This window comes from Gossypium arboreum, chromosome 10, assembly GCF_025698485.1.
Source record: "Gossypium arboreum isolate Shixiya-1 chromosome 10, ASM2569848v2, whole genome shotgun sequence".
Lineage (NCBI taxonomy): Eukaryota > Viridiplantae > Streptophyta > Magnoliopsida > Malvales > Malvaceae > Gossypium > Gossypium arboreum.
The window spans coordinates 60,689,318-60,709,060 of NC_069079.1; the positions used below are offsets into that span (position 1 = coordinate 60,689,318).

At 34.3% G+C, this 19,743-nt stretch overlaps 1 protein-coding gene across 1 annotated transcript in view; it reads left to right on the top strand.

The window, feature by feature from the left end:
• The window catches only part of LOC108480253 (ruBisCO large subunit-binding protein subunit beta, chloroplastic-like), a 36,314-nt gene extending 18,988 nt beyond the window's left edge, over positions 1–17,326 (top strand). Inside the window, exons 2-10 of the mRNA XM_053020274.1 lie at positions 9,213–9,338; positions 9,438–9,530; positions 9,679–9,774; positions 9,857–9,884; positions 9,983–10,090; positions 16,388–16,472; positions 16,521–16,833; positions 16,980–17,190; positions 17,298–17,326. Of these exons, the coding sequence (XP_052876234.1) occupies positions 9,213–9,338; positions 9,438–9,530; positions 9,679–9,774; positions 9,857–9,884; positions 9,983–10,090; positions 16,388–16,472; positions 16,521–16,833; positions 16,980–17,190; positions 17,298–17,326 (1,089 nt within the window). The remainder of the gene's footprint in view (positions 1–9,212; positions 9,339–9,437; positions 9,531–9,678; positions 9,775–9,856; positions 9,885–9,982; positions 10,091–16,387; positions 16,473–16,520; positions 16,834–16,979; positions 17,191–17,297) is intronic.
• Positions 17,327–19,743: the final 2,417 nt, after the last annotated feature.

Consider the following 19,743-nt stretch of genomic DNA (forward strand, 5'->3'; position numbering starts at 1 on the left):
CCACTCTGACTTACATTTTGTTCAGGCAACCTCGGGCAATCCTTGATAAAGTGGTCAGCTGATCCACACTTATAGCAGGAGCGGTCATGGAACCTATAGCTCCCCGAATGCCATTTACCGCAATGTCGACACTTCGCTCGTCTCGACGCTCATTCCCAACACCGGCGGCAAGAAGTGCCTCATGTACCCATTGTGGGTCGATCACGATCTCGTCTAAAAGGCCCGAAGTGCCTCTAGATCGCCCACATCATCTCGAAATTTCTTGATGCTGTTGAAGAGACTTTCCGAGGATCTTTTACAAAACTCTCCAGTTCCCACATCAACTTTTTGTTTTTCTTTTCTAAGCTCTTGACTTTACAAGCTCGCCGACAAGTACTACGAACTCTCGTATTTCAAGAATGCCAACGAACATTTTATATCTTCATTCAGCCCATCCTCGGCGTTTACACATGATAGCCTCGGACGAAACACATTCTCGGCGTATCTACTAAGTCTAACAAATTTTCGCCGTAATCGATGAATCGACATAGAACCTTGCTTAAGCTCAAGAAATTCCTTCATTTTGATCAACAAATCTCGATCGATATACTTTTTCAAACTCGGTTTGGAAAAACTCCCAAGTTACTTGCTCTCGGGCACAACAAGTCGAGTACTCCACCAATAGTAGGCGTAATCGCGTAGCAAGGAGATAGTACACTTTAGGCGTTCATCGTGTACAAGATAGCTCATCGAGTAAATTCGAATAGTGTTGTCCAACCAAAATTCAGCTTGCTCGGCATCGTTGCTATCCGTAGCTTTAAATTCAGTAGCCCCATGTTTTCGGATTCATCAACTGGGGCTTATTTGACCTTATTTGGTCGATTCTGGGAGGCATTGTAGGTGCGGGGTTGTGTTTGTTGGGAATGGAGGTTGTGGAACAGTAGATTAGTTCGAATGTATTGGTTGAACCAATCATTCATCATGCTATAAAAAGCTTGTCTAGCTTCATCATTTGGATTACTAGCATTAGGTTGAGAGTCTGCGCGCGCTGTCCCTTGTCTTGGGAGCAGCGCTACACTCTCAAGATCATCACTACCGCTTCGGTCGGGATCGGGATCCATTACTATAAATAAACACATTTGCAAATGTCGAAATCACCACACTATCAAATAATCACATAAAATGGCATGTATAGCTAGACCCAAACGCATTACGGTAGTCCTAGAATCGACTAAACCGTAGCTCTGATACCAATTTAATTGTAACACCCCGTACCCGAGACCATTGCCGGAGTCGGACACGAGGGGTTGCAGACTTAAATCACATGCTTTCACAGTCCATTTTAAAAATTTCCAGGCAGTTGGCTAACTGCATCACTGTCACCTTAAAAATCATATCTTGAGTTCCAAAACTCGAAAATCAGTTTTGTAATTTTTCTCTGAAACTAGACTCATATGTCCATCTATATATTTTTTTCTAGAATTTTTGGTCAGGCCAATTGGTACAGTTTATTAGTTAAAGTCTCCCCTGATTCTGGGTTCGACTACTCTGACCTTCATGTATTACGACTTGGATATCTCCCAGTACAGAGATTCAATACTCATGACGTTTATTTCTAATGAAACTAGACTCAAATAGGAATCTATAAATATAAGGAATGAGTTCTAATTGTCTCTGGATAATTTATGGTAAATTTTCAAAGTCGAAACAGGGGATCCAGAAACCGTTCTAGCCCTGTTTCACGAGAACTTTAATATCTCTTAATATACTGTTCATATGATCGTTTCGTTACTTTCATATGAAAATAGATTCATCAAGGTTCGATTACATAATTTATTCACTATTTAATTCCATTCCTACAAAGTTTAGTGATTTTTCAAATCCACACCACTGCTACTGTCAGCATCTGTTTTCAAGGTAAACTTTACCTATTTCGTGGTTTCCATGGACCAACTAGAGTTTTGTCATACATAGGTTCACATATGATCATATTTAGCCATTCCAATGGCTGATCATTTGCCCAACACTTCCATTCCAGTCCATAGTCACATCATGAAACCATATATATATACATAAACACAAATGGTCTAATGCCATACTCCACTTCTACGAGCCATTTTCGCATGGTCATACACACATACATCACAAAAAGTACTTGAAAAACAACAAAGGTTAGTCCTATACATGCCATATCCAGAGTTCAACTAAAAGAGTACCAAAAGGGCTTTGATAGTGTGGATGACTTCGACTTCGATGATCCCGAATCCGATAGCTAACGAACAAAATCTAGAAAACAAAGAGGCAAAGCAACTGGGTAAGCATTTTAATGCTTAGTAAGTTTCAAGTAATGAAATCGGCTTTGACTAAAGTATTACGTTAACATAGCTAAATGAATCACTTTATTAATACACATTCTCATAATCATACTTACTTCACACTTCATCAACATATACGCACACAAGGTATCAACCTATCTAAGAGCCGAAAGTTCGTTAGTCGATTGAACGAATACTATTTCAAACGAATCGACTTTTCCGATGCACATGCAAACATACCTTATCGTTTGGTTTTTTTTCGAGCGTATTAATTGAATTTATTACAGCACAAAACGCTCACCTTCAAACCAAGTTTCTTCAGAATTTAGCCGGATATAACCACAAGCACAATTGCCTTCGGGTCTTTAACCCGGGTATAGCAACTCGCACAAATGCCTTCGGGTCTTAGCCCGGATATAACAACTCGCACAAATGCCTTCGGGTCTTAGCCCGGATATAACAACTCGCATACGAATGCCTTCGGTCTTAGCCGGATATAATCACTAGCATAAATGCCTTCGGGACTTAGCCCGGGTATCATTCAAATGCTCATGCACACATATATCAATAATCATGACACATCCATATTTCATTTTCGTTATTAAGGCTCAAACACAAAACATTTATCAAACCTTTCCAATTTCGGCTCAATGGCCACACACAAAGCATGATTTCAATTGACTTTATAACGTAGTCCCTACGCACATTCGGCTATCCGCCATAATATGACAAATCATTTCAATATAATTCAAGTAGGGTCATTACTCGAAGACTTACCTCGGATGTTGTCGAACGATTTCGACGGCTATTCGATCACTTTTTCCTTCCCTTTATCCAACTTTGGTCCTCTAAGCTCTTGAGCTAATTCAAACAAATTTACTTCTCAATCAAACATATACATACGGCTACCATATACAATTCAAAAACCAATTCATTCGTATCATTTGTCCATATTTTAGCTTTTAGCATATTTGGTCATTAGAGCGACCTATTTAATCTTCCAAGCATTCATTTCAAATTTTAATTAAACAATGTCGAATGCCATTAAATTACTAATGCTACACACAAACATATGCATAAAATTCATCCATACATAACCTATTGCTTATTCGGTCATTCATCTCTCAAACTTATCAAAGCTTCATATCAAACCTCCCTAGCCGATTATAATATAAGCACATAATGCGATTTAGCATTTTATTTACTTCATGATACATTCGCCTTGGCATAATTTCATTAAAATCCCTATTAGCCACTTCACCAATCAATCATATCATCCCTAGCCGAATACACATTTTTTTCATTCATCCTTAACAAAATCTTATCAAGCTTAAATCCCCATTCCATCACTTTTAAAATGCCAATGTTACAAGAAATGTTACCTAAATTCACATTCGCAACTACACATACACAAGCGATTTTCTTCCTATCATCCAATTTAAAATGAATCACAAACCTAAACCCTTAATAGCTACTATGGCCGAAAGTCCTAGTCATGCCAAAATCAAAATTCCTAGCATGGGCTACCTAAAGAGCTTGATAACTAGTTCAAATCTCAAACCATCTAACATACTTATCAAGTGTATACAACATTACCACCATTTTATCTCAAGTCATACTCATAAGCACATCCATCCAAACACATTCGTACTTAAACATCATTCCTAAAACACCCATATCACATTTACTCATTAAAACATGAAGAAGGTAATCAAATTTCTTCACTAACAACCATGGCCGAATGCTTCATTCACCACCCAAGTCCAAAATTTTAACATAGGATAATTAAAGAACTTAGTAATTAACTTAAATTAAGCTAAAATTCCAAAATCTAACATGAATTACTAACCTTGTTTTGAGCTTAAGACAACCGAATGCTATATCCCTTTCTTCCTTTAAGTTTCGGCCAAGCTAGAACCAAGGATACAAGCTTTGTTTTCATTACCCTTTTTCTTTTTCTTTCTTTTATTTATTTCCTTTCTTTTGCATAAAATAATAGTCATTTAATTAAGATTTAATACATATTATATATATGTGACCATCATGGCCGGCCACCACTTATAAAAAGAAGGGGTATTTGACATGCAAAACCATTGTTTTGCATGCATGATTCAATTAGTCATCACACATTTCCCTATCCTACTTTAAAAGTTTACTACTAGGTCCTTTTTAGTGAAATTCACATTTATAACCTTAAATCAAAACATCAAAAATGTCACACACGAATTAACACATATTATAGGCATCAAAATGAATATTAAATTATTTTTATGCCTCGGTTTTGTGGTCCCGAAACCACATTCCGACTAGGGTCATTTTAAGGCTGTCACACAAAACATGTTAACATGAATTAAATAAGTCTCATCAACTAAATATAATTATCCCAACAATTAGGATTTAAAACTTCATAGTTGATGTCAAAAGCATAAAACTCAAAGCAAACATGTTTAAAATAAATAACAAAAGGAAAGAGTAAACTCAATTCAATTCAGCAGCCTTTTGGATCTATTCTAACTAACTCAGTTCACCAGTCTTTCGGATCTATTCTAACTGAGGTGCTTTACTCTTCTCAGTTCAGTAGCCTTTTGGATTTATTATGACTGATGCGCTCCTCCACTCTGATGAAAGCTTCTTTTGCTAAGGGTTTAGAAGGTAGTCGACTAAGGAGTGCTTTTGGTAAAGCTTTTGAGGCTAAAGATAGAGAGGGGATGGACGGTTATGCAATGGAAAAAGGGAGAAGGATTTGAGAGAACTAAAGTGAGAGAAATGTAGAGAAAATAAGAAATGAGGGATGAGGGATAAGTGAGGGATGGAAAGGTTTTTATAGGTGAGGAGTAGGGTTTGAGTTTACTAAAAATAGTTTAAAATTACCTTTCTTCCCTTTATCATGTGGCCGACCATGTATCAAGGAAAATGGATGACCAAGTCTTCTATTTTGAATTTGAATTTCAAGCTAAAGATAGCTATGTAGTGGACGGTTTCAGCAGGTAAGTTGTTGGATTGAATTTTGATTGTTTTCCAACTTGAGGGAGCTTCATTTAAATATCCCCAAAACACTTTTTGGGTAGCCAATATCAAGTGCCAAAATTGGGCTTTTAATTCCCCTTGTTGGACTGTTCTTCAGTCCAAAACTTAGCAAACATGTTCATCTTTTTATCACCTTTCATTACTGGGTCAAGTAGTTAATCCCTATGCCCAAATTGTATGGTCTTGCCATCCACATGGATAAATTGTGCATGGCCACCTTTTATTTATTTACATCATGTTTCCATAGCCTACCTATATAGTGGAAAATATACAGATGAATCACTACAGCAAAACAGGTTTTTAGCGGCATTTTTAGTGGCGGTTGGACCGAAAATACTTCAAAAAGTAAATCATTTGATGCTTTTTTGCATAAACGCCGCAAAAGGTAAAGCAATAGCAGCGTTTTTCTCATAATTCCACAAAGGGAAAAGCAATAGCAACATTTTTCTCATAAACGCCGCAAAAGTTAAAAGCAATAGCGGCATTTTCTCATAAATGCTGCAAAAGGTAAAGTAATAGCAACGTTTTTCTCATAAACGCTGCTAAAGGTAAAGCAACAACAGTAAGTTTTGATAAACACCGTAAATAGACACAATTTTGATAGCATTCATTAACTTTGGTTCTTTTTTCTCAGAACCAGTATCAGCCTTAGGTTTTAATAAAGCACTGCATAAACCTCCACAAAAACATAAAATGTACAGTACTCTATTTCCTTTATCCTCTCTTTCCAATCAGCCGCAGCAAGCTTTCCATCCTCATGGTGGTTCATTCCTTCATCTGGCAACCTCCTACCGTTGGCTTGTCCGTACCCCCGACCACTATCTACCTCCACTTTAATGTCATTCTCTGTTCTACACTTTGTTTACTTTTCTCTTTCCCTCTTCCTTCCGTCATCTTTGTTGCTCGTTCTTTCGTCTTTTCTGCTTGTTACTCCCTTCACCAGACTCTCTCTAGTTTTATTTTATCTTTGTTTATCTTTTATTCGTTTTCGGTACTAATTTACTTTTTTTTTTCAGAAGTTTGCTTCGAATTTGAGAAAATTTAAGGTATTTATTCCTATATTTCCCTAACTAGTTTTCTTAAAAAAGCATATTGAATTGTTTAAATTTTTTTATGGTTATATTTTAGATTTATATTTTAATTATTATTTTTGAGTTTTAGAAAATGAAAATATTAGAAAAATCCTTCGTTTATATTTGAACTTTGTTAAAACTTGAAATGCTTAAAAAATTATTGGTTTTACTTGTGAATTTTACCTTCATTTGTTTTTTTCATGGATAAGAAGCTTTCATATTCTTCCAACAGATTGTCATCTTTAGCATCCATTTCTTCATCTTCATTTCTTAGTGGGCGAAATGTTGTTCTTAGAAGATCTCATTTGCCCAAGATTTCTACAGCAAAAGAGCTACATTTCAATAAGGAAGGGTCAGCCATAAAGAAGTTGTGACAGCCCAAAATAGACCCTAGCCGGAATGTGGTTTCGGGACCACTAAACCGAGTCATAAAAATAATTAATTGTTATATTCTATGCTTACTATGTGTGTGCATGCATATGTGGAAATTTCATTCTCTAATTTTACCCATTTGTATGAGAAAGTATTAAATAGGGATCAAAGTGAAATATGGTGAAATATGATAGGCTAATTTTAAATGGCTTGTTAGTACATGTTAACAAAAATGTGGAGTTGCATGTCAAATAATCCCTTCCTAAGGAGGAGTGGCGGCCATGACAAGGTTATGGGCAAGGAACATGTTCCCAACATGTTTTACTAATGGATGATGTTAGAAATAATAAACAACTAAGCATGGGTGAGAAAAGAAAAAAATTTGTTCATGCTTGCTCTCTCCCTTTTTGGCCGAAAATACTAAGAGGAAGAAGGGATTTTTGCTTCATTTCCTTTGTTTAGAAGAGATCTAGAAGGAGATTTGGCTAAGTTTGCATCAAGATTAAGCTCAAGAGCTAAGAGGGCCACAATTGGACAAGGGGAAGGAAAAGGTGATCGAATAGCCGAAAAAGCCGTTCGACAACATCCGAGGTAAGTCCTCAAGAAGTGACCCTACTTGAATTATGTGAAATAAAGTATGGATGTGTATTGATTATTGATTATGTATGTATGAGCATTTGAATTCTACCGGGCTAAGTCCCAAGGCGAATATGCTTGTGATTATATTTGCGTTTGAGCCTTAGTAACGAAAATGAAATATGTATGTCCAATGATTATTGGTGTATGTGTACATGAGAAATTGAATGATATCCGGCTAAGCCCCAAGACAATTATGCTGGAAATTATATCGGGTTAAGACCAAGGCAATTGTGCTAGTGGCTATATCCGGCTAAGACCCAAGGCATTCGTATGAAGTTATTCTATCCGGCTAAGACCAAAGGCATTTGTGCACGTGATTATATCCGGTTATATTCTGAAGAATCTTGGGCTGGAGGTGAGTGTTGGTTGCTGTAATGAATTCAATTAGTACACTCGAAAAGCCCAAAGGATAAGGTACGTTATATGTGCATTGAAAGTCGACATGTTTGAGCAACATTCGCTCAATCGACTAATGAATTTCAGTTATTGAATTGATTGATACTTTGTGAAAGTATATAATGATGAAGTGTGAAGTAAGAATGTGTATTAATGAAATGATGCATTTGGCTATGTGAATGTATTGCTGTAATTAGAGCTGATTATATTCCTTGAGACTTACTAAGCATAAAAAAATGCTTACCCGCTACTTTGGCTCTCTGTTTTATAGATTTCGCTCGATAGCAATCGGATTCGGGATCAATAAAGTCGAAGTCATCCACACTATCCACGCCTCTATTTTGGTATAAATTTTGGTTGAACTTTGAAATGGCATGTATAGGACTACCCTTGTTGGTTGAATATGTTGTGATGTATATATGTACGGCCATGTGAAAATGGCTCGTAAAAGTGAAGTATCGACTTAGACTAATTGTGGTTTGTATGTATATATTTGGTGTCATGATGTGGCTATGGCTTGAAATGGGAATGTTGGTCATATGATCAGCCATTGGCATGGTTAAAATGATCATATATGAACCTATGTATGGCAAGACTAGTTGGTTCATGGAGACTACCAAATAGGTAAGACCTACCTTAAAACAGATGCTGCCAGCTGCAGTGACGTGAATGTGAAAAATCACCAAAATTCGTAGGAATGGAATTAAATAGTGAATAAGCTATGTAAATGAACCTTGATGAGTCTATTTTCATATGGAAGAAACGAAATGGTCATAGGAGTTACATGTTAAGAGATATTAAAACTATTGTGAGACAGGGCCAGAACGGTTTCTGGGTTCCCTGTCGCAAATTTAAAAATTTACTATAAATTATCAAAAAAGAATTAGGAGACATACCTTATATGTACAGATTCCATTTTGAGTATAGTTTCATTAGAAACAAACGGTACCAGCATTAAAGCCCTGTACAGAGATATATTCAAGTTATACCGCGCGAAGGTCAGGGCAGTCGATCCCTGTAACATGGGTGACTTTAACTAATAAACTGTACCAATTGGCCCGACCAAAAATTCTAGAAATAAATACATGGATGGATATATGAGTCTAAATTCAGGGAAAATTTACGAAACCAGTTTCCGAGTTTTGAAACTCGAGATATGATTTTTAAGGCGACAGTGACGCAGTTTTCCAGCCTGACTGGAAATGTCAAATGGATGGGCAAAACAAGTGAACTTGGCTTGTTAACCCCTCGTGTCCGACACCGGCGATGGTCTCGGGTTCGGGGTGTTACAGAAATTACAAGTGAGTCTTTGTTTCAAATGCTAAAAAGTTGCCTAACTGGTTAAGTATTCAACTGAACTTCACAGCCTTTATATGTTTGCTCTACCTTACTTCATGTTCTTTTGTTGTAGACTGGTGTGAACAAGCTTGCTGATTTGGTTGGAGTCACTCTTGAACCAAAAGGCAGGAATCTCGTTCTAGAGAGCAAATATGGCTCTTCCAAAATTGTTAATGATGGTGTGACAGTAGCTAAGGAGGTATATTGCATTTGTTCTAACCATTTTTAAAGTTAAAAGCTTGACCAAAAGTTTTAAGAATTTTCATTGATTGAATGATGTGCCTGTATCAATTTCAAGGTTGAGTTGGATAACCCAGTTGTTGGGGCTAAGTTAGTAAGACAGGTAGCTGCTCAAACTAATGACTTGGCCGGTGATGGAACAACAACTTCCGTTATTTTTTAGCAAGGTTTGATTACTAAAGGTGTCAAGGTTCGTTTATTTATCTTCATATAATTATGTTTGGGGTACATGAGAGAACTTTAAAGTTAGACATTTCCATGCTATTTGTGTTTAATTGCTAAGAACTATTGTAATTCAGATGGTGGCAGCCGGTGCAAATCCTGTCTTAATCATTAGGGGCATTGAAAAGACCACAAGGGCTTTAGTATCTGAGCTTAAGGCTATTTCAAAAGAGGTAATCTTAATACTCATCTGCTTTCATGTTTTCTGTATTTTACTATTTGAAGGGAATATAATTAGTGTGCTGTGGGGTTTAGGTTGAGGACATTGTTATCCTTACTGGAGGTTTGTATAATTTTGTATTTTTCATGTGTTTATATTGTTCCCAAAATTTAATTTGCTTGTGTTCTAATTATTGAGAGATATCTACCATTTGCGTACAGGTACTATTATTAGAGATGAGGTTAGGTTTTCCTTGGACAAAGCTAGCAAAGAAGTCTTGGGCCATGCCTCTAAAGTGGTGCTTACCAAGGATACAACCACCATCATGGGTGATAGAAGCACCTAAGAAGGAGTGAATAAACAAGTTGCACAGATTAAAAATCTCATGGGGTTGTCTTTCAAGTTTGCACTAATTGTGGTTACCAGGCTTTCTTTTAGGCTTACAATGTCTAACTTATTATTACTTTAATGTAGGTTATAGAATAGGATTATGAGAAGGAAGAACTTGACGAAAGGATTGCTAAATTATCAAGTAGTGTGGCAGTGATACAAGTAACCACTAGTTAGTTGAAGGGACATTCTATGTAGTTTATCTATATGGAATTTGTTTTAAGAAATTTTATACTATTTCTATCCAAGTTTTCCAGCATTTATACAAGAGTCTAGTATGTCTTATGGTGTTCAAATTCGAATGGATTGAATAGAGTTCGGTTTGATTAATGATTGCATTATACTATCTGACTCTTGGACAGATTAAACGTGTTTTGGCATGGATAATTTCTAGGTTTAGTGAGGTCTAAATGTAGATATAATGAGTGTGAAATCAACTATTTAAGTTTAATGATGTGTAACACCCCTTACTCGTGTCCGATGTCGGGACAAGATATGAGGCATTACCGGACTTAAACATACACATACATGTAAAATCGAGTCATAAAATTTCAACCAATTCAAAACATTCAAACACATCATATCATCCTTTATGCAGGCCTATGAGGCCCAAAACATACATCGGGGGCAGTTCAGGACTAAACCAAGAACTTTTGAAAATTTTACAACGCTTAGGAAATTTTCCATGTTTAGGACATGCCCCGTGTGGATAGGCCATGTGGTCACACACGCCCATGTGGCTTGGGACACGCCCGTGTCCTCAGCCTGTGTAACTCTCTATTTATGACGTCAGCAATGAAATCGAGTCACTCGACCAAGTCACACGCTCGTGTGCTAAGGTTGTGTCCCCAGCACGGCTAAGGCACACAGCCGTGTCTCTGCCCGTGTGGCCAACACTTAGGCTATTTTCCAAGCGTTGGTCAACCATAACCCTCACACATTTATACAACATCAAGGACATATAACATGGCATCCACAAACATAGCATTTTCATGTCATCATATTTGTGTTTCTCATACTCATTTTATATCAAGTCTAGACATACCAAACCATATTCATTTGGCCTTATCATCTTCATTAACATCATTAACTAACTCTAAATTTACACTTTTATACTAAGAATATGGTCACATCTATTGATCAAAGTTCATCCATCAAATATACATATGATATCATACATCCATCGATATCAAGCCATCACAACATGTACATCATCAAGACATTAGAACAATCATGCAAAATCAATTAAGTTTACAACCCAATGATTAAATATAAGCAATATCTCATGTCTTTATACAAATCAATCATTATAAGCCAACTCAATTGGCCAAATCATGAAACACATATCATAGAGTACTAAGTCTCTATACATGCCACTCACTTGAAAACACTTAAGGGTTATTAATACCCCGGGTTGATAATTTGATAGTATGATGCTGCCTCCGACGATCTCAAACCTCGAGCTAACTTGAAAACACTAAAAGAAATGAAAAGGAGAGGGGTAAGCTTTATAACTTAGTAAGTCTATATGAAAATAATAAGCAATATATCAACATGCTTCTCAAGGTAATACAATCATAATTACCCATTTACTTATGTTTTGGTCAAGCTATTTTCTCGAGTCATAGTTACTAAATTATTAATATATAGAGCTGCAGAACTCCAAATTAAGATCCGCTAATTTTCCCCAAAACTAGACTAACATATATTCTTACCATAAAATTTCCAGAATTTATGGATTAGCCAATAAGTACAGTTTATTCTTCAATATTACCCATATTCTGTTGTTTGACAGCTTCGACCTTCCTTTACTAAAACTTAATTATCTCATAGTACAGAATTTAGATAATGTTGCCGTCTATTTCTCTTGAAATAGAATCATTAAAAATTTAGTCATATGAATTCTAATCCATAATTAGTTTTCTAAAATTTTTATTGATTTTCCAAATTTAAGACAGGGGAGTCTGGAATCACTCTGACTCTATCTCACAAAAATTCAAATATCTCATAATACGAAATTCTTTTGCTTACAACGTTTCCCTATGTGAAACTATACTCAATAAGATTTAATTTCATATCTTATTCAGTATCTAATTTGATTTCCATAATTTTTGGTGGATTTTCAAAGTCGGACTATTGTTGCTGTCCAAAACTGTTTTAGTGCAATATGATGATAACTATCATAAGTTCATTTTCATCTAATCATGAACTCACCATTTCATGGATTCCATGTTCAATTACACAAAGACATAATAACATAACCATAAATATTATTCATCATTCAAGCCTTTTTGCATACTTATCATATGTTCATATATATACATATACATAAACTTTCTCACCATAAGTCATTCTTCATCAAGGCATTACTCTTGAGTTTAGCGTACATACCTGTACTCATTCGTAGTATATCACATAACCATACCTTTTTTAACATGACCTCATTGGGTCTTTCATCACATTATCCATTGCATTACTCGTTGAACACTCGGTATACTATGGGATACGTGGAAACTTGCACATAAGTGCCATATAAACATACGTAGCTGAAGCTACCTCATATCATGCAATGCTTGCAATAGAGCTACTCATGGGCTTGCTCATATAAGCTATAGATCAAGGTGTAACTACACAGAATGCTCATAAAAGCTGTCAGGTATCCGACCACTCAAGGATTACCTAGCTACTGGTAGGACACACAAGACCATTGCCTGGAACCCAATCACATGTATCGCATCTATTATGAACTTGGACCACTCAACGAGCTCGGATGCCACATATATCACGAACCCGGACTACTCAATAAGTTCAGACTTATTAATTTCTAGTGACATGTCACTTGTATCCTAAACTATTCCTATGGTTCAAACGGGGTTTTTCTCACTTGCACATTGCACCTCTATTGCACTTGCTCGTGATGTCGTGGATAACGACCATAATATCATTCATGCTTACAATAGTACTAATTGCCCATTCATAGCATAATAAGGCATAACTAAAATACAAAATAGGCTTTTTATCACATATTTCATATATCACTTGTCATGTATCATCATTTTCTTGCATTTTATGTAATATTCTTCCATGTCATATTTCCACATCATATACATATTTTTTCCAATATATTAAATCATACAATATATGCAATAATAGTAAGGAATATAATTCAAACATAACATTGCATTATTATTATCATACGAACTTACCTCGAATCCGAGCACAACTAATTATTCTATTTTAGTTCATAATCTCGTACTTTCCCGATTTAAGCCCGAATCTCAATTTTCTTGATCTAAAATTTCAAATATTACTTATTTATTACTCACATTAATCAAATTGACCCAAAAATCATACTTTTACAAATTTTCATTTTTACCCCTATACTTTCACATATTTGCAATTTAGCCCTTAGGCTCGTAAAATGAAATTTATTCAATTTCTTCGTACTTTAAGCCTAGCTGAGTCATTTTCATAACTATAGCAGCCCAAAATTTCCACTAAATCACACTTTTATGACAAATTTTATAACTTTTACAATTTAATCATTTTTAGTGTTTTCACCGAAAACTACTTAATAAAAGTCGTTTAACACACAAAAAACATTCAAATTCCTCCCTTAAACATCAAAATACACACATGTATCACATGGGTAAATTTTCAAACATCAACCCTAACTTAAATAAATGGTAGAAATAGCTAGATCTTGTTATGAGGATTTCAAAAATGTAAAAATCTTTAAAAACGGGACAAGAACGGACTTACTATTGAGCTTGGAAAGCTTGAAAAAAACCCTAGCCATGACTTCCATGCAAATTTCGGCCAAATTTTGAAGATGAGCATAAATTTGGCTTTTATTTTCCCTTTTTATTATTTTAATTACCAAATGACCAAAATGCCCCTAACTTAAAAATATTCTATTTCACCTATTTCATGTCCATTTTTGTCCATAAAATTAGTCAATGGTCTAATTACTATATAAGGACCTCCAATTTAAAATATCATAGCAATTAGACACCTGTAGCTTCTAGAACTCAAGTTTTGTACTTTTTACAATTTAGTCATTTTGACCAAATTGAGTGCCCAAACGTCAAAATTTTTGAACGAAATTTTCACGAAATCATCCTGTGAAATTGTAGACCATAAAAATGTAATAAAAATAAATTTTACTATGTCGTATTTGTGGTCTCGAAACCATTGTTCCGACTAGGCCTAATTCGGGATGTTACATGATGTTCCATGTTAAAGACTATGCAAATTTTAGACAAAATTATGGTAAAGTCAGCATGTTAAAGCCACAAATTATCTAATTTATGCTGATTGAAATAGTTTGTGTATGGGGAGTTATTGTCAAGTTATTATGCATTTAATGTGTTTTATTCATGGTTGTCTGGAACAACATATGTAATTAGAATCTTAGCATTTTATAAGTGATGTTGAATGTCATGAAATGCCTACTTGTGCTGTCCGAAACAGCTTGTACATGGAAGAATTATTGAAAAAATAACCTACATTTAAGGTACCTTATTCATGGTTGTCTGGAACAACATATAGATGTTAAAATTTCAGTATTGTTATGGGTTTTAATAAATTAGACTAAAAAATTGTGGTAGATTATAGAGTGGTAAATTAGAATCAGATTTTAGTCTTATTTTAAATTTTCATTTGGTTTACTTAAGGTTGATTTCCGATTGCAGGAATGATTCCATGTGCTGTTATGATTTTGGGGCTATATTTCATCCCAGATTCCTCTAGATGGCTAGTAAGGTTACTTTCTTATTGGAAAATTTGGACATCACATATATAATAAAAATAATTACATGTTATTATTTACTATCATGATAAGTTATCCCAAATTAAAAGTGATCTAATTTGGTTAGAATTTTATTGGGCTTTTAATTATTAAATAAAGTATGGGTCAAATATGTGTAGATACTCTTCTAATAAAATTCTAATTAATGATGGGCTAATTAGAATTTGGTTAAAACTAATATTCTAAGGTTATAAGTATTAGGGTTATGGTCCTCAAATTATACACAAGATATCTTTTCTAATATCCCATCATTAGGAAAGAGAGAGCATATATTCTCTGAATTTCTTGTGTGCTAATTTGGAAGATCAAATCCCCAAGATCCGGTAAAACTTCAAGAAATTCATGGATTTAAGTACGCTTCCGCATCTAGTTTTGTTCTTGATTTATTCTTGATGATTTGACATGATAGATCTTGGTTTATTAAGTTGTATTTTAGATTTATTTTATAAATCTAACAAGTGGCATCCGAGCTTCATCATATCGAATCATTGGAAATTGAATCAAGTTCTTCATTTGAATAATTGATTCATGAAATTTCATGGGTTTTATATTTCAGATATATATGTTATTTTTAAAGATTTATATTAAAGTTTTTATTATCTTGAATTCATATTAAAAAAATTTTGGGTGATTTTTGAATTAATAGATTCAATTATAAAGTTTAAAATATTTGTGTAATATTATTTGATACATTCGCTTTTAAGCTTTATTTGAAAATATTGCAATTCAATTCTTGTGTATTTACAAGGCATGTGATTATTATTATTTTAATCCTATATAACATTTAAAAATATATATATAAATGTATATATAGAAATTGATTCATATATATGTTTTGTTTATATATATAAATGTATAATATATGCATGCTTTGATTGGTTTATTGTATGTGGCTTTGGAAAATTATATAAATATATATGTTTATTTTTAATTTGATTGAAAGATGAAATTAAGGTAAATATTTTAGAACAAATAAATTCAGATTTTGGCTTTTAATTAAGGATGTCTAATATTTTAAATAAATTAGTTGAAACAAAATGCCGCCAAAGTGACTTCTTTTGTGTAGATTAGTTTATTTGAAATATTAAGATAGTTATATGTTTTTGTAATTCATGCGTTTATTAATTGACCCAAAGGTAAGTTAATATTTGACAGAATGTTAATGACATCTGTGGTGATAAATGTGTGACAATTATAAGGTATTTTATGTGAGCAATAAGTTAGTCCAAAGATTAATTAATTGTTTAACATAATTTATTGTCAATGTTTGATTGCTACAACAAAAGTACTGCTTACTGTTAATATTACTGTCCAAAGACTTGATATTAATGTAGTGCTTGGTATCTTGAGATGGGATTAGCCATTATCTTGAATTTATTGTTTACTTATGAATATTGGTTTAAGCTTGCTTTTGTTCTCTATTCAGCTAATTCATCTTCTGCTGCCACAATATCTGCGAATATAAATTCTATACCTATGCTTAATGGAACTAATTTTAAGGAATGGAAAAGGCACTTACTTACAGTGCTTGGCTGTATGGACATAGACTTTGCACTAAGGGAAGAACAACCTGCACCTCTCACTGCGGAAAGCACCCCTGATATTAAGAGGGACTTTGAGAGGTGGGATTGTTCAAATCGTATGAGTCTAATGATCATGAAACACAACATTCCAGAAGCCTTTAGGGGCACAGAATCTGAAGAGATTACTCTGGCCAAAGGTTTCCCTGATGAAATTGAGAAACATTTTGCTAAAAACGATAAGGTTGAGATGACATCACTTCTGACTTCTTTGATGTCTATGAAGTATAAAGGTCAAGGAAACGTAAGGGAGTATATTATGGAGATGTTCCATACTGCTTCAAGACTTAAGGCACTTAAATCGAGCTTTCTGAGGAATTGCTTGTTCTTATGGTTTTGGTACTGCTTCCTGCACAGTTTAACCAATTTAAAATTAGTTATAACTGTCAAAAGGAGAAATGGACCCTAAATGAGCTCATTTCTCATTGTGTGCAAGAGGAAGAAAGGTTGAAGGGTGATGAGTCTGAAAATGCTCATTTGGCCAATGTCCCTAAGGACAAGGGCAAGAAAAGAAAATATCAGAATGAAACTGCTAAGGGTCCAGCTCAAAAGAAACAACAACAAGCTACAGAGAGTTGTTTCTTTTGTAATAAGTCTGGACACGTAAAGAAAGATTGTACCAAATATCATGCTTGGTGTGTAAAGAAAGGTATAATTCTTAATTTGGTCTGTTCTGAGATTAATTTAGCTTCAGTACCTAGAAACACTTGGTGGATAGATTCTGGTGCTACTACTCACATAAGTGTCTCTATGCAGGGTTGCCTGAGTTACTGAAAGCCAAGTGATGGTGAAAGACACATCTTTGTGGGCGATGGAAAATCAGTAGAAGTTGAAGCAATTGGGCATTTTAGGTTGTTATTAGGAACTGGTTTTTATTTGGATTTAAAAGACACTTTTATTGTACCGTCATTTAGATAGAATTTAGTTTCTGTTTCTTTGTTGGACAAATTTGGATGTTATTTTTCATTCAGAAACAATCAATTTAATTTGCCTTTAGATTCAAATGTTATTGGAACTAGTTATTTAAATACCTATGACAACCTTTATTTGCTAGAAACAGTTGCATCCAATAATGAAACCTTGCATGTGGAATCACGTGGTATTAAACGCAAATTAAATAAGGAAAATTCAGCATCATTATGGCATAGGCACTTGGGTCATATCTCAAAAGTTAGAGTTAAACGCCTTGTCTCTGATGGTATTTTAGAGTCCTTTGACTTCATAGACTTTGATGTCTGTGTCGATTGCATTAAGGGAAAACAGACCAAAACCAAGAGATTGGGTGTAAATAGATCTTCAGACGTCTTAGAATTAATTCATATAGATGTGGGCCATTCCCTACAGCATCTTGGAATGGTCAAAAATATTTCATAACATTCATAGACAATTACTTACGTTATGGGTACCTATATCTCATTCATGAAAAATCTCACACTACAGCAAACCAGGTTTTAGCGGCATTCTTTTTGGGCCTATAGCAGTGCTTATAAGTGCTGCTAAAACTATTTGCGGCGCTTGTAAAAGCGCCGCAAAAGACGCCGCTAAAGATAACGCCGCTAACATTTTGCGGTGTTTATGTAAAAAAACGCCGCTATAGAACATGATCTTTAGCTGCGCTTTTCCCACAAACGCCGCTAAAGAACATGACCTTTAGCGGCGCTTTTCCCACAAACGCTGCTAAAAAATATGACCTTTGAAAAGTATATTTTAATTAAATAATATTTATTTCTATGATAAATATTATATTATGTTTTATTTTTGAAATTTGAATTTTAAACTATATACTTTTAAGGATAAATAAAAAATATTAATTAAATCAAATTTTCTATAAAAAATTTTAACTTTAAAACTAAATATAAAAATTAATGAATTTAAATTTAATACATAAACATTTATTCAATATGTAATTTAATACATAAAAAAAACACCACTCACAAAGTATTACTATTTCTAAAACAAAATTCATCCTAGTCAGAAAAGAATGCCAAATCATCATCACCTCTCATTAATCAAAGGAAAAAGATCAGAAAAGAAGAAGAAAAAATATACAACAGAGGGCTGGTTCAAGCTTAGATGAAGCCAAAGTATTGCAATGCCTGCATATAACTTAAAGAAGTCCTCCGTAGCGTGAGCTATCTCGAGACTATCTCTAACCTCCATTGCCATTTGTAACCTCGTCTGAATTGCTGCTCAAGGAACACACACAAGCAAAAAGTTCAAAGAAATTGACAATTCTTTCAACATTTATATTCATTTTACAAGAGAACCAAACAGAAAACCAAATAGAGAATAAAAACGTTTATATATTTGGCTTCATGAGTTGAAATCACAGACAAGTTACATCAACAAAGAAGCAAAAAAATGTCCAACTAGAGAATGGATGAAAACCTATTTCCCATAAGCAATTTGTAATTATTGTAGTGTACAAAATAGCAATTATTGCAGTGCATTTCTTCTCTACTTTAACCATCCTTTGTGACACCCCTAATTTGACCCTAGTCGGAAAGTGGTTTCAGGACCACAAAATCGAGTCACAAAAATAATTAATTGTTATATTTTATGCTTATTGTTTATGAATAAGTATGTGTGAAAATTTCATGATTTTATTTTGTCATTTGGATGTGAAATAAATAAAAAGGGGCTTATGTGGAAAATCTTGAAAATGTCATAGGTTAATTGGTAGTGGCTAAAAATTGCATGGTTTGAAGCATGAGGGACTTGCATGTCAAACATTCCTTTTTTCTTGGTAGTGGACGGCAATGATGGGCATGAATGACACATTTGGCATTTTGTATGTTATATTTTAGTTAAATAATATCAAATAGTTTTATAATAAATAAAGTTATTATATGTCATAAATTATAAGAGGAATTAAACAATTAAAAGGGTGAGAAAAAAAAACAAAGTTGGGTCTTTTCTTCTTCTCCATTGCCGTGAGTAGAAAAGGGAGAAGAAAGTTTGGTTGCTTTGATTTTTGGCTTAGAAGATAGCTAGAATGAGGTATGTATTGAATGATTCTTGAAAATCTATGCATGTTTGAGATGATTAGTTCAAACTCTACTTATCCCATAGATTAAACTTAGAATTTTGAGGTTTGAGATTCGGTCAATAAGCTTGAAACTCATAGTAGTTTGTTTTGGTAAGCTTGGTATACGGATGATAGATGTGTTTTGGTTTTGGTTTGATAACGATGTTAATGATG